The 14,305-nt window shown below is 36.6% G+C and overlaps 1 protein-coding gene across 20 annotated transcripts in view; it reads right to left on the bottom strand.

Annotated features, from left to right (window-relative positions):
* MLLT10 (MLLT10 histone lysine methyltransferase DOT1L cofactor) overlaps positions 1-14,305 on the bottom strand; it is a 308,932-nt gene that overhangs the window by 93,782 nt on the left and 200,845 nt on the right. For 18 of the 20 annotated variants that reach the window (XM_023548872.2, XM_064284905.1, XM_003410556.4 and 15 more), the window contains one exon: positions 9,844-9,939. In XM_023548872.2, the coding sequence (XP_023404640.1) occupies positions 9,844-9,939 (96 nt within the window). Of the gene's footprint in view, positions 1-2,181; positions 2,235-6,454; positions 6,672-9,843; positions 9,940-14,305 lie in introns of those variants that run through there. The other 2 variants (XM_023548883.2, XM_064284911.1) reach the window with 2 other exon arrangements.

The following is a 14,305-nucleotide window of genomic DNA, read 5'->3' as shown; positions in this document are numbered from 1 at the left end:
TCAAATTTCACCGTTCTACCTTAAGAAACTAGAAAAGGAAAAATAATCAGAAGAAAAATGCAAAGATCACAAAAGAAATCAATAAAGCTGATTATTTAAGATAAAAAAAAATTATAATCCTCTAGCCAGGCTGTTAACAGACTGACTTGTGTCCCCCAAAAACATGTATTGGAATTCTGACCCCATACATGTGGATGTAATCATATTTGGGAATAGGGCTCTCTTTGTTAGGTTAATGAGGCTATATCAGTATTGCATGTGTTTTAAGTCAATCATTTTGAGATATAAAAGGAGCAGATTAGGCACAGAAGCAAGTAAAGACAAATGGCGGTGGGGAAAGGAGAATGATGCCACACACAGATCACCAAGGAACAGAAGCTGAAAAGAAAGATCTTCCCCCAGAGCCAACACACAGAGAAAGCCTTCCCCTAGGTGCCAGCACCCTAAATTTGACTTCTAGCCTCCTATCTGTGGAAAAATCAATTTCTGTTAAAGCCACCCACTCAAGTCCTGATGCTGCAATGGTTAAGAGCTCAGCTGCTAATGAAAAGGTTGGTGGTTCAAGCCCATCCAGTGGCTCCACGGCAGAAAGACCCGGCAATCTGCTCCAGTAAAGACCATAGCCTAGAAAATCCTATGGGCAGCTCTACTGTCACATAGGGGTCACTGCGTTGAAAATCGATTCAACGGCACCTAACAACAACAAGAAGGAGCTAAGACACAGGCTGATACAAAAAAAAGAGAGACATAAATTGTCATTATGAGAAATGAAAGATGGGGGTTATCGATACAGGTTCTACAGATATTAAACAGATAAGTGAATATATGGACAACTTTATACCAATAAATTCACGAACACAGATGAAACAGAAAATTTTCTTAAAAGACAAACTACTAAAGTTCACGTAAGAATTAAAAACCTGAATAGCCATGTATCTATTAAAGAAATTAAATCATAGTTTAAAAGTTTCCCACAAAGAGAACTTCAAGCCCAGATGACTTTAGAGGTAAATTTTACTGAATATTAACAAATAATACCAAACCACATAAATTCTTTCAGAGAACATAACAAGAGTAACACCTCCAACTCATCCTATGAGGCATGGCATTATCTGACACCAAAACCAACAAAGGTATCATAAGAAAGCTACAGTACAATATCCCTCATGCACACAGATGTAAAAATTCCTTTAATTTTAATTAAACAGCATATTTTTAATTTTACCAATATATAAAAATAATAATACATCAAGTGGAATTTATTCCCAAAAAAAATTGCAACGGTGGTTTAACATTAGAAAATCAACCAGTAATTCATCATATGAACAGACTAAAAAAGCAAAAACATACAAACACGTAATCACATAAAAACATCTATTAAAAATACACAGAAAGATGATTTGACAAAATTCAACATCCATAGCTGATACAACTCTCAACAAGCTAGAAATAAAAAGAAACTTCCTCAACATCATACTTAATAGTAAAAGTCTGAAAACTGTCTCCATAGGATCAAAAACAAAAGTTCCTTTTCACCACTTCTACTGAATGTTGCACTTGGGGTTCTAAAAAAAAAAAAGGAAAAAGAAACCAAACCCATTGCCGTTGACTTGATTCCTACTCACACCGACCCTACAGGACAGAGTAGAGCTACCCTGTAGGGTTTCCAAGGAGCAGCTGGTGGATTCGAACTGCCGACCTTTTGGTTAGCAGCCAGTAGCTCTTAACCACTATGTCACCAGTACAATCAGGCAAGAAAAGTGTCCAGATTGGATAGAAAAGTAAAACCGTCTTATTCACAGATGACATGATCATCTATGAAGAAAATCCAATGGGATCAATAAGCTATTAGAACAAGAGGTTTTTACCAAGGTTGCAGGATACAAGATGAACATACAGAAATCAACTGTATTTCTACATGCTAGCAAGGAAAATGAGAAATTGAAATTTCAAAAAATACTACCTACAACAGCATCAAAAACCATCAAACACGTAGAGACAAAGTCAAAAAAAGATGAGCATGACATGTATACTCACTGCTGGGATAAATTACAGACCTAAATAAAACCAAAAAAAAAGCAAACCCGTTTCCATCAAGTTGATTCTGACTCATAGCGACCCTACAGGACAAACTGCCCCATAGGGTTTCCAAGGAGCAGGTGCTGGATTCGAATTGCCAACCTTTTGGACAGCAGCCATGCTCTTAACCACTGTGCCACCAGGGCTCCAAAGACCTAAATAAATGAAAAGACAGAATATACTATGTTCGTGTGTCGCAAAGACCTAACATGGTTACGCTCTTAATTCCCCCCCAAAATGATCTACAGAATCAACGTAATTCCAATCAAAATGCTAACAGGCTTATTTCTACAAAGTGATAATCTGATTCTAAAATTCATATTAAAAATGCAAAGGATCTACAATGGCTCACACCATTTTGAAAAATAGGATCAAATTTGGGAGAACTGATCCTACCTATTATAAATCTATAGTAATCAAGACAATGTGGTACTAATGTAAAGATAGGCAAATAGATCAATGGAACAGATTAAAAAGTCTAGAAATGTTATAAATATACATATATATACAAATATAAACATATGCAATATATATATAGTTAACTGATTCTCAACAAAGGATCAAGGCACTTAGATGGAAAAAGGAAAGTCTATTCCACAAATGGCTCTGAAAAACTGAGTATCTATACTCAAGTAAGTGGAATTTAACCTATAACATACAATACCTGCAAAAATTAACTCAAAATGGATCACAGACACAAATGTAAAATTTAAAAATATAAAAATATAAAACTTCTAAAAGAAAACAGGAAAAAACTGATAAGCAAAACATCAAAATTAAGAACTTCTGTTCTTTCAAAGATTAAGAGAGTTAAAAGACAAGCTATATAGTGAGAGAATATATCTGCAAATAACATATCTGACAAAGGTTTGTGTCCAGAACATATAGTCTGGAAAACTTCGTAATAAGAAATCAAACAAGCCAATATAAAAAAGTTCCGGGAGGGGAGGGGGAGTGCAGGGGGACAAAAGATGTAACCATACACTTTACCAAAGAAATATACAAATGACAAATAAGTACATGGAAAGATGTTCTACATAATTAGTCACTGTTTTTGTTAGGTCCCATCAAGTTCATTTTCGATTCATAGTGACCACATGTGACAGAGTACAACTGCTCCATAAGGTTTTCTAGGCTGTAATCTTTACCGGAGCAGATCACCAGGTCTTTCTCCCAAGGATTCACTAGATGGATTCAAAACACTAACTTTTCAGTTAACAGCCAAGGGCTTAACTGTTGTGACTCCAATTTGTTGCAGTTGAGTCAATTCCGACTCCCGGGCTCCTAATTAGATGTTAGAGAAATGCAAATAAAAACCACAACATGAAATGGAATGAGTAGCTTTATATGTAAAAACAAAAAAACTGAAAACCACCAAATATCCATCAATTGTTGAATGGATAAACAAATTATGGTATCGTCATATAACGGAATACTAAACCAAAAAAAACCCATTGCCATCAAGTTGATTCTGACTCAGTGACCCTACAGGAAAGAGCAGAACTGCCCCACAGGGTTTCCAAGGTGCGCGTGGCGGGCTCCAACTGCCAGCATATGGTTGGCCACTGTAGCTCTTAACCACTATGCCACAAGGATTTCCAAGAGAATACTAGTCAATATAAAAAGGAATGAATTATTGATACACACAACATGGAAAAATCTTCAAATAATTATGCTGAGTGAAAAAAGTCAGGAAAAGCATATGTTATGTTTCCATTTTTTAACATTATAGAAAATTTAAACTAATTTAGAGTGACAGCAAATCAGGAGTCACCTGGGTAAGGGTGGTGTGGGACAAGGAATCGGGGATTATAATACATCACAAGGAAACTTCTGCTGTGGTAATGGTTTCACCAGCGTGTACCTATGTCAAAACTTATTAAATGGTCCAGTTTAAGTATACACAATTTATTGTATGTCATTATATCTTCATAAAATCTGAAAAAAGGTCACAAGTATTTATGACACAATCAACTTTTAAATACCCTTAATTTCATAAGATAACTTAATTGTGGGTGAGACAAGAAAGGGAGAGTTTCCTTCAAACTGAAGTTTTACTCTGAGTAAAATAAGTTAACTGCTGCTGAATAATACAGGGAGGTAACAATGAGAGAGACTGATTTCTAATCAGAGTGGAAAAACATACACCTGGACTTCATCACAACTAAAACTTGTCAATATTTTTTTTTAAAACTCATCTTTATAGAAATATATTTTAAAATTAAACATTAATAGAAACATCCATTAATTTACAGGAAAAATATTCATACATTTAAAAAGTCTTATAAAGTCAGTTTAAAATTTAACAGTTAATCCAAAAGATATGCTTAAAATTAGGTCCTCTTCTTTAACCGCTTCTATAAATAAAGTAAGAACAAAAGACAGAAGAAAACCTGATCAAATATCTTTGCAGCACAGAAAAACTTCTGAAAAATAAATTATACTTTAGGGTTAAATCAACCCCGTATTAACAAGACTACAAATTGTGAGTATTTGCAATGACGATCAGAAACAACTACTAAATCTTCTAATAACAATGAAAAGTAATGCTTTAAATAAAATGTGGCTCCTAATAAGCTTATCAGGTTCAATTTGTTTCCTCCCTTATCTTTTTTTGGCAATACCCTCTTCTATGAGTACTATGGAAAGAGGGAAACATAAAAAGTACTCAGAAAGAATGTAAACTGAGGAAATCATGGAAACAACTACACAGTCCTTAAAAGACAAAATGAGAAAGAGTAGCTTCAAGGTGAGAAAGAACACGGTGATCCAACAGTAAAATAACACCTTCCTCCTAAAAGGAATAAAAAACAAGCTGTTCCATTGTTTCAGTGACTCAGGTCTTCTACCCTCCACAGACTGAGCAGAAGCCCATACTATCATCCCATCTCTTCAAACACTCATGGCCTCAGCCTCACCACCACTATTTCCCTTAACTCCATCAGGGTTAATCCGATTACGTTTATGTTAGCCACCGGAAGAAACCCTAGACTACCAGGTCAGTCCTCACCTATCTCAACCTCACTCAGCTATGAACATCTCCTATGGTGTCCATACTCCCTCCTCTCTCCAACAGCTGAAACCCTTCCATTGCTTCCTTTGGAACTCAGGATCATCAGGATAAGCCGCAATACGCACAACCGTTTATCTGAACATTCCCTTCATATTCTTGCTGTAACCAAAACCCAGATCACCCTGAAGATACTGGTTGCCCTGTAGCTGTCTCAAGTAAATGATGGCTACTTTACTCCCACAAGGAGCCTTCGTGGCACAGTGGTTAAGCACTAGGTTGCTAACTGAAAGGTCAGAGGTTTGAACCCATCAGCCACTAATGTCTGTTTCCGTAAAGATTACAGCCTTGGAAACCCTAAGCAGCACTTCTACTCTGTCCTATAGGGTTGCTATGATTCGGAATTGACTCAAAGGCAATGGGTTTACTCCCACAAGTCTTGTACCACTGGGTGTGAAGGTGAGATAGATTTCCTTGCTCCTTAATCCTGATTTCAGACCACTCGCTCTCTGAAACCCTCCAGGTATGAATATCATGTCTCCAGACCTTATCACCTACTAAGGTTTATTGTTGATTGTTTCACCATTCTTATTCCACGTGTATAAAATCCATGGCTGTAGAGTCGATTCTGACTCACAACAGCCCTATAGGACAGAGTAGAGCTGCCCCATAGGGTTTCCAAAGAGCAGCTAATGGATTCGAACCACTGACCATCTGGTTAGCAGGCAAACGCTTAGCTACTGCGCCACCAGGCCTCCTATTCAATCTGTATGCAGAGCAAATAATCCGAGAAGCTGGACTGTAAGAAGAATGCAGGATCAGGATTGGAAGAAGACTCATTAACACCCTGCATTATGCCAATGACAGAACCTTACTTGCTGAAAGTGAAGAGGACTTGAAGCACTTACCGATGAAGAACAAAGACTATAGCCTTCAGTATGGATTATACCTCAACATAAAGAAAACAAGAACACTCACAACTGAACCAATAAGCAACATCATGATAAATGATGAAAATATTTAAGTTGTCAAGGATTTCATTTTACTTGGATCCACAATCAACACCCATGGAAGTAGCACTCAAAACATCAAATGACATATTGCACTGGGCAAATCTGCTGCAAAAGACCTCTCTAAAGTCTTAAAAAGCAAAGATGTCACTTTGAGGACTAAGGTGCGACTGGTCCGATTTTCAATCACTTCATATGCATATGAAAACTAGACAATGAATAAGGAAGATCAAAGAAGAAACGATGCATCTGAATTATGGTATTGGCAAAAAGTACTGAATATACGCCATGGACTGCCAGAACGAACAAACCTCTCTTGGAAGAAGTGAGGATGGCAAGACTTCATCTCACATACCTTGGACATGTTATTGTGGGGAGGCAGGTAGGAACCGGTCCCTGGAGAAAGACATCATGCCTGGTACAGTAGACCGTCAGGGAAAAAGGGGAAGACCCTCAACAAGATGGACTGATACAGTGGCTCCAACAATGGGCTCAAACATCGCAAGGATTGTGAGGATGACACAGGACCAGGCAGTGTTTCGTTCTACTGTACACATGGTCCCTAAATGAGTGAGAATCAACCCGAGGGCACCTAACAACACGAAAATAATTTTCACTGTTACAGTACTTACAACCCTTTATAGCAGAATTTGCCAAAGTATAAGCCCTCAGTCTATCTGCCTATTTTTGTACAGACCCAGAGGTAAGAATGATTTTTATATTTTTAGATGGATAAAAAAAATCAAAAGAAGAATATTTCATGACACATGAAAATTATATGAAATTCAAGTTTCTGTGTTCATAAATAGTTTTATGGGAACACAGCCTCACCTATTTGTTTATATATTGTCTATGGCTATTTCTGTGCTACAACCCAAAAAAAAAAAAAACCCACTGCTGACAAGTCGAATCTGTGCTACAACAGCAGAGCTAAATACTAAGAAGAGTCAGTATAGCCCACAAAGCCTAAAATATTTACTATCTGACCCCTGAGGAAAAAAGCTTGCTGACCATTGCCTTAGGGCCTTAGGTTACTAAAGTTACTGTTACTCTCCAACACTACTCCCATCTTACTTCTTAGAGATTTTTTTCTTTTGATGGTAAAATACATATAACAAAAAATTTGCTATTTTAACCATTTTTAAGAGTACAATTTAGGGGCATTAATTATATTCACAATGTTGTGCAACCATTACCGCTATTTCCAAAAATTTTCATCACCCCAAACACTCTATCCCTAATTAAAAAATTATGAGGAATAACTCCCTACTACTTTTTTTTTTTTTTTTTTACTTCTTAAAGATTTTATCTACAGACCTAGAAAATTTTTTGTAACAACCCTGAGACACCTGGAGCAGAGGAACCAGCTAAGCCCAGCCACAGTTCCGGCTTACAGAATGGTGAGATAATAAAAGTGTGTTGTTTTAGACTGCTAAATTAGTGGTTAATTTGTTCTGGCAGCAACAGGAACTAATAGAATATCAAAAACTACATTCCTGATCTTCCCCTTCAAACTATACATCCATAGTCTTTGCCATCTTCATAACAGCAACTCCATTCCTTTCAGTTATCTAGACTAAAAACCCTGGAATCATTTTTGGATCCTGTCTTTCCACCTCTCATTTTATGTATAAGAAAATCATGTGGGCTCAAAATCTGATCACCTCTCATCACCTCAACTGTTGCCCTCATCTCTCTCTGGATTATTGCAGTAACTTTCTAATGACCTCCCTGCTTCCACCCTTTATTCTTTAAATCTATTCACAAGGAAGTAGCCAGAAGTCCTTTCAAAATCCAAGTCAGATCATGTTATATCTCAGTTCAGAACACTCTAATAGCTCACATTTCACAGAAGCTAAAAAACAAAGTTCTTACACCTGCTTATACATTAGCACTCCCCCTCCGCTAACTCTATCCCAGCCACTCTGGCCTCCTTGCTGTTACTAGAACACACTAGGCATTCTTCCAACCTTAGGTCCACTGCACAAGCTATTGCTTATGCTTGAAAAGCTATTTAACCACATAATCTTATAAGTAATCCTCCTCCCACCCCACCTGGGCCCCTTAAAAATCACCTTCTTGGTCAGGCTAACTCTCATCGCCCTATTGAAAATTACAAATCACTTGTCACTGCCACTCTGGCACCTTGGATCCCCCTTACTCTGTTCTACTCATTTTTTCTATAGCACTTTCTGCTATCTGATACGTTATATAATTTACTTATTATGTTTTTTTATATGGCACTCTCAAGCAGAAGTGACTCTCAAGGGCAGAAATTACTGTTTCATCCCCTAATATATCAGTATTAGAACACTGACTATAGTGCATATAATAGCCACTTAAAAATATATTTGCTAAACAAATGCAAGAATGAAGACGACTTTAATGTGATTTTCCAAACATAAAACCTCTATAATAATGTTGTTAGCTGCCATCAAGTCAGCTCTGGCTCATGGAAAGCCCATGTACAAAACAACAAAAATATTGCCTGGTCCTGCACCATCTCCACAATCGTCGATATACTTGAGTCCACTGTTGTGCCAATGTGTATTTTGAGTGTCTTCCAACCTAAATGGCTCATCTTCCAGCATTATGTCGGACAATAATCTGTTGTGATCCATGGGGTTTTCACTGGCTACTTTTCAGAAGTAGATCACCAGGCCTTAGTTGTAGTCTGTCTCAGTCTGGAAACCCTGCTGAAAGCTGTCCACCATGGGTGGTATGCCACTGATATTTGAAATACCAGTGACATAGCTGCCAGTATAAAACAACTGGACGTACATAAGCCACCACAGTACAACATACTGACAGACAGGTGATATTAAACTTGTCTAAATTTCTATAGAATTACTCTTAACTAGAATTTTCTTTTAAGTCCAACTGGGTATGTGATAAGAACCCCCAGTTGTGCACTGGTTAAGCACTGGGCTGGTAACTGAAAGGTTAGTAGTTGGAACCCACCAGGCACTCCTCAGGAGAAAGATGTAGCAATCTGCTTCCATAAAAATTACAGACTTGGAAATCCTATGGGACAGTTTTATCTTGTCCTATATGGTCACTATGACTTAGAATCAACTTGACGGTAATGGATTTGGTTCTAATGGGTTGGGTACTGATCCATGTTGTCAAAGTATATCTGCACTGCAAAATTTGTTTTTCTATATAATTTGACTGTAAAGACCAAGTAATTTATTATTTTCAAATTAAAATTTTTTTACTGCTACCTGAGACTATCATTTCTAAACTACCCCTGCACCACTATTCATTTTCAATTTACTGCATTATAACCCAGAACTCAAGTCATACTATGAAACAGATACAATTCTAATTGCTTTACACATCTTATCTCACTCGATTCCAGTAATTATTTTCCTCACTTTACAATTAATTAGATTTAGTTACAGACAGGTTAATTAACCTAAGAACTTGGTCAGTAAGTACTGAAGCCAAAATTCAAAATGATAGGTGGATAAAGCCCATTCCACAGCCAAAGTTCTTAATCTCAATGACACTGCCCCCTCTTATCCTTATTTAAGAATCTTTAGAGATGAGTGTAGAATAAGCTGAAGGTAGGATAAGGGACTAAGAAGTGGGAATCCTAAGTGCTTAATGTAGAGTTGGAGAAGTGGGAAAAGTTACAAGGAATCAGGACACTAGGAATGAAAATACTTCTTAGAGTCAAAATATAGCAATCAGCATATAACTAGTTATTATATATAGCAAAATACAACAGTTAAAACTTACTTTTTCTGTAGTAACAGTCAAGGATGGAACTAATGCAGGTGATGGCTCGGGTTGCTTCTTGTGTTTTTGTTTATGTTTGTCTTTTTCTTTATATTTCTAAAAATGAATAGAAGCAAAATCCAATTTACATTTCAATCTCACTATATTATGCAATAAAGATGAGATTCTTTTGTAACTCTGTCCAGTAATTTAAAACATTACAGAATATTTGTGAAAAACTTAAGTATAAAGTAACTCCCTCTGATCATGAAGTTATTTTATACACAAACAAGTAATACCAGTGCAAAACCAAAAGCCAAACCTGTTGCCATCAAGCCGATTCTGATACATAGCAACCCCATAGGACAGAGTAGAGCTGACCCACAGGGTTTCCAAGGAGCGGCTGGTGGATTTGAACTGCTGACTTTTTGGATAGCAGCCTGAGCACTTAACCACTGTGCCACCAGGGCTACAAAAAATGCTTTTAAAATAATTTCAGCTCCTTTATCCTATATCAATCCAAAAGATACCAATGAACATCTGAAGCCTGTGCATTATTTGCTATGTTTATATTTAACAAAATACATACATGTTCTTGTTGAAAACACCAAAAAATTTTGTGTACATTTTTAAAATAGCACTTAAACTTTCCATGCACATTTCAGCATTATCACATTTGAATAACAGCATATCTTCCTTCAATCATCATGCAAAATTTCTGCAGTACAGAAACTAGAGACCGGTGAACAGAAGAAACTCAGGCGCAAAATCCTAGGTTTACTCAGAAAATGAATGAATTGGTTATCTCTAACAAAAAAATTTAACCAAAGTCAAAGTGTGCTGCTATGCTATGAAGTGCTAATACTGATAAGCTGAATATAAAATGGAATTTTCGATTAAATAAGAAATCATATTAAGGACCTCAACTTTATTTAATAATAAAAAAGTTTATCCAAAATGTTCTCAATTGTTTGACTCAATAGCTTAACAATCAGTGTTGGGCGGGGGGGTTAGTAATATTTAAAGAGTCCAACTTACTTATTTCTCATGGTACTTAAATTTAACCATTCAGAGCACTTATCTGCTCAGGGCATGAGAGAAGGGACTTGAGAGACACAAAGATTAATATCACTGCACCTGCCTTAAAAGAAACTGATTACATAACAACAGGTACATAAAAATTAAAGATGGATGTTTTACTGTAATACCCCAGTACTGCCACTTTAATTCCCAATCTAAGTATATAAGGCATTTTCTGACAGCAATGTTAACACTTCAGCAACAGAAAATGAACATATGGTTTTTATTTAGACCTTTCAAGAAACTTTCCTATCCTAAAGTTACTTTAATGGTGGAAGATCATAATAACAACAATGACCTCTTAGGAATCAAGCCTTGGTATATTCATCACTCTTTGCAATAGGATGTCACTGCTTCTTCCATCATAAGATGAAGTCCTGTTCTCCATTCCCCTGAATCTTGGTTAGCCTTATGACTTGTTTTGACCAACAACAAGTAGCAGAAGTAATGGTGTGCAAGTTCAGTAATGGTGTTCAAGTTCAGGAACCTAGAGATTTAAGAACTGTTGTACGCTTCTAATTTTGCCCTCTTACATCTCAGCCAACATGTAAAGAATTAGTCCACACATTCCTGATAGAGGGGCCCTGGTGGCACAGTGGTTAAGAGCTACGGCGTGCTATGGCTGACAACCAGAATTTCGCCAGTTCAAATCCACCAGCAGCTCCTTGAAAACCCTAAGTGGCAGTTTTACCCTGTCCTATTAAGGTCGCTATGAGTCAGAATCGACTTGATGGCAACAACAAATTTGCTTTTTTTTTGGTTTTCCTAATAGAGAGCCCTCATTTCCCGCAGCATGAGGACATAGGAAGTAGAACTGAAGATGTCCCAGCTGACAGCCAGCAGCACCTAGATACAGACATGTGAATAAGATCATCTTGGATCACCCAGCCCAACCACCAGCTGAATGTAGTAGCTTCATGAGTAAACCCCACTGGTATCACGTGGAACAAGGATGAATTGTCCCTACTGAGCATGTTACAAGCCACTGCGTTGTGGGTGGTGGGGTGGTTTATCATGCAACAGTAGATAACAAGGGAAAAAAAAAAAAACCCCATTGCCACTGAATCGATTTTGACTCACAGAGACCCTGTAGGAGAGTAGAACTGCCCCATAGGGTTTCCAAGGAGTGCCTGGTAGATCCAAACTGCCGACCTTTTGGTTAGCACCCGTAGCTCTTAACCACATCAGCAGGGTTTCCGTAGATACAAACTACATTAGAATACACAACTGGGTCATGGGATGTTATTTTATACACACAAAACAAAGTACAAACTGAAGTGTAATACACATCGGATTTCTTTTGTATGCACCAAACAAATTACACAATCTAATTTATAAATATGGGTTTCAAATAATCCTGGCCTTTATACATATGGTATCAATATTTTTCTTCCAATAAAGATAAAGGAGCCTTTTTATCCTTCTTTACTATCTATGTTCTGTTTCCCCTACTATATTTTTCTAGGGTACAAGATCTAGGATAATTTATAGTGAGTCCAAATAACAAAAATATAAGCAAACTCTTATAACTTAGAAAGCACATGAGAGTAAAAGGCAGAGTATGCACATTTACATGTATGAAAACGTGTATAGAGATATATGAAAATCACACACGCAAATGACAGAATAATGCAGAATGCTGGTTCTATACCATACATTAAGAAATGTATCCACCTCTCTTAAGGGTGAGGAAAAAATGTGGAAACAAATTGTGATGGTTGCACAATATGAGGAACATGTTTAATGTCATTGAATTGTACATGTAAAAAATGCCAAATAAGGCACATGTTTTGTTATATATATATATTTACCACAATTAAAAAAAAAGGGGGGGTATCCTGAGTTAGGATTTAATGTTCACTGTAACACAGGTTATTTTGTAAAAATGGTGAAGAAAAAAAAAAGACCTGCAAAATGTGAACTAAAGCAATCTAATGACTTTCACTATTTAAAGAAATGGGTTTGCTGCATTTTATGCAAATACCATGTGCCTTCTACATTTGTTTGCCAGCAGAACCCTCCCTCAGAGAGATATTTTCATAAGCAGTCTATGCTAGTTTGTTTTTTTTTGTTTTTACAGCAACAAGTAGAGCTTGTGAGGGTGCCTCTCGGGGCGGCAGAGGAGGTAGAGCAAGAAAACAAACACAAAAGGAATGGTATTTTACTAGATTAATAGAACAAAAGGAAAGTTCAGGAAAAGAATTATATATGAATATTTGGAGTCAGTCACTGGGTTTTGCTAAGGGTTCACTCACTCAGCTGTTAGCTAAAAGGCTGGTGAGTCAAGTCCACCAGACACAGCTCAGAAGAAACGCCTGGCGATTTACTTCTGAAAAATCAGCCACTGAAAACTCCACGGAGCACAATTCTGCTCTGATATACATGGGGTCACCATGATTGAGAATCAGCTTGACAGTAACTGGTTACGGAAGGAATTCCAAATCAGCTGGTAAAGACTAAAATTATTTAATAATGGTACCAGAACAATGGATTAATAATTTGGGGAAAAGTGGGACACTCTATCTCAGACAAAATAAAACAAAATCCAGAAAGATTATTTCAAAGTGTTATACAAATATTAATCTAAAAGGCTGGAAGAAAATACATAAAAAAGTCTTTATCTGACTTAAAAAAAAAAAGACTTTTCTAAGCACAAAAGCAAAGTAAAGCATCAGAAAGGAAAAAGGCAAATATAGCTATCCAAAGGTAATGCACCTCTACATCAATTAAAAAAACAAACTTTAAAAAAAAAAATGAAAAGCAAAACACAAACTAGGAAACAAGGTTAATATGCTATGTATTTTAATACTATGAGTATTTTTTAAATAAATAAGAATAACATAAAAGGGCATGACTAGGAAATTCACGAAAGAAACAGACTCACTAAATGACAACAAAAAAACACGCAACCCAACTATTAAAGAACTGAAGCAAAGTAGTATTTGCCTCTTACCTAGTGATCAATAGGACAGAGTGTTGCCCAGGTAATAGGGAGATGAGTATTTATATATACAACTAGAGGGAATGTAAATATATGAAGGGTCATTTTTAAGAGCATTTAAGTACATTATACTACCATTTGCAATGGGAAAAAAATGAAAACAACCTGAATGTCCAACAACAGGAAAATGGCTAAAAAAAATTTTATACAGCCATATGATAGAATATTAAAAGCCATTAAAATATGCACGTTCTTAAATAAGAAGTAGATACTCAGAAAAAGGATTAATATGAGAGTTTTGTTCAAAAATTCTATGCAAGGAAAGGGAAATAACCAGTACTGGATATTATTATGTAAAGACCTGGGTCAAAACAACCTACCTCACTCTCAACTGCATTAGCTTTTATAATTAACAATAAAAGTAATCAGGGCGGGGGCCAAGATGGCGGACTAGGTGGACGC

Source organism: Loxodonta africana, chromosome 4, assembly GCF_030014295.1.
Source record: "Loxodonta africana isolate mLoxAfr1 chromosome 4, mLoxAfr1.hap2, whole genome shotgun sequence".
In the NCBI taxonomy this organism is placed as follows: Eukaryota; Metazoa; Chordata; class Mammalia; order Proboscidea; family Elephantidae; genus Loxodonta; species Loxodonta africana.
Note: the sequence above shows the minus strand (reverse complement) of the source record. Positions and strands in the feature narration are given on the sequence as shown.